The sequence below is a fragment of the Poecilia latipinna genome, unplaced genomic scaffold (genome assembly GCF_001443285.1).
Source record: "Poecilia latipinna isolate Pla-1442-1.1 unplaced genomic scaffold, P_latipinna-1.0 Scaffold3413, whole genome shotgun sequence".
NCBI lineage: Eukaryota > Metazoa > Chordata > Actinopteri > Cyprinodontiformes > Poeciliidae > Poecilia > Poecilia latipinna.
In genome coordinates, this window is record NW_015116029.1 from 48,485 (window position 1) to 49,658 (window position 1,174).

The following is a 1,174-nucleotide window of genomic DNA, read 5'->3' on the forward strand; positions in this document are numbered from 1 at the left end:
CTACTACACAACATGGCCATTGGTTGTTATCATAGTTGCCTTTAGGCTTAAAGCAGACTCTCACAGTATGTGTGTGTCATCAGCTGTGTCAGTATGAGAAGGTAAGCGGCCACTGACTGCTCTGTTTCCCTGCAGCTTCTGTTGTTTATCTGAACAGTATGAGTGTCACCTGGACAGCAAGGATCCAGATCCTCCTCACCATCAGCAAGTTAGTGGCCATCACCACCATCATAGTCCCTGGGATGTTCCAGCTCTTCAAAGGTAAGACTCTTTGTCATAATGAGCTATATAAATCTCCACAAACAATGAGACTTCCTCATTCCACACTCAAAAAAAAAAAAAAGTCAGTGAATTGTTGAACTAAATAAATTGAGCTATGTCCAAATTAATTAATATAAATGAGTTGGAATTTCAAACATGGCATATTTTAGTAAGTTTAACTTAAAGTAAAAAAAAAATATCGTTAAGAAGACAATGCACATGCTCAGAAGCTTACCCTGTGAAGGAACCTACTTCTTTTATCTATAATGAAACGTTTTTATGAAGGACTTTTTTAATGCAAAAGTGTTTGTGGTTTGTAATTGAGAAGTTGTGGAGAAAAATCCTTGAAGAGTTTTGTAACTATAGATTTTTTCCAGGCTTTCAGAAATACAAATCAGCAGTTACACCTCTTCAATACAGTTTGTGTACAAAACACAAGTTGTATTCTTTGAATCCCACTTTAAAATAAATCTTACACTTAATTTTGCCCTAAATGATCTAAAACAAATCTGCATACCTGTGTCAGAAAAAAATAACTTATGACTGATGAAGGATTGTTGCATTACATAAATGGCTGTACTTTCTTTATCTTTAGCTGTAAGGTGATATGCTGCAGTACTTTACCAGTGTTATGCTGTTTTATTGGTAGGGGCTACACAGACGTCGCGCTAGCCTTTTTTGTTCTCCGTCATCTTGACCGAAAGGATTTTTAAAAATCGGTCATTTACTATTTTTACCCGTCAAATTATAATCACATTAAAATCGGCTATATAGCTGCATTTTTATGCGGTTTAGTTAATATTCACCCAGTTGAACCGTGAGTCCAGATCCCATCACACATAAAGCAGATAAATGCATCTAAATTTTCTCCAAATGCTATGGCCAGGGGGAGGAGCCTGGATGTCAGTACAGG

General features: G+C 36.6%; 1 protein-coding gene across 1 annotated transcript in view; it reads left to right on the plus strand.

Annotated features, from left to right (window-relative positions):
- LOC106940909 (cystine/glutamate transporter-like) overlaps nt 1–416 on the plus strand; it is a 17,358-nt gene extending 16,942 nt beyond the window's left edge. Inside the window, exon 4 of the mRNA XM_015023789.1 lies at nt 136–416. Within this exon, the coding sequence (XP_014879275.1) occupies nt 136–359 (224 nt within the window). The 3' untranslated portion in view covers nt 360–416. The remainder of the gene's footprint in view (nt 1–135) is intronic.
- Nucleotides 417–1,174: the final 758 nt, after the last annotated feature.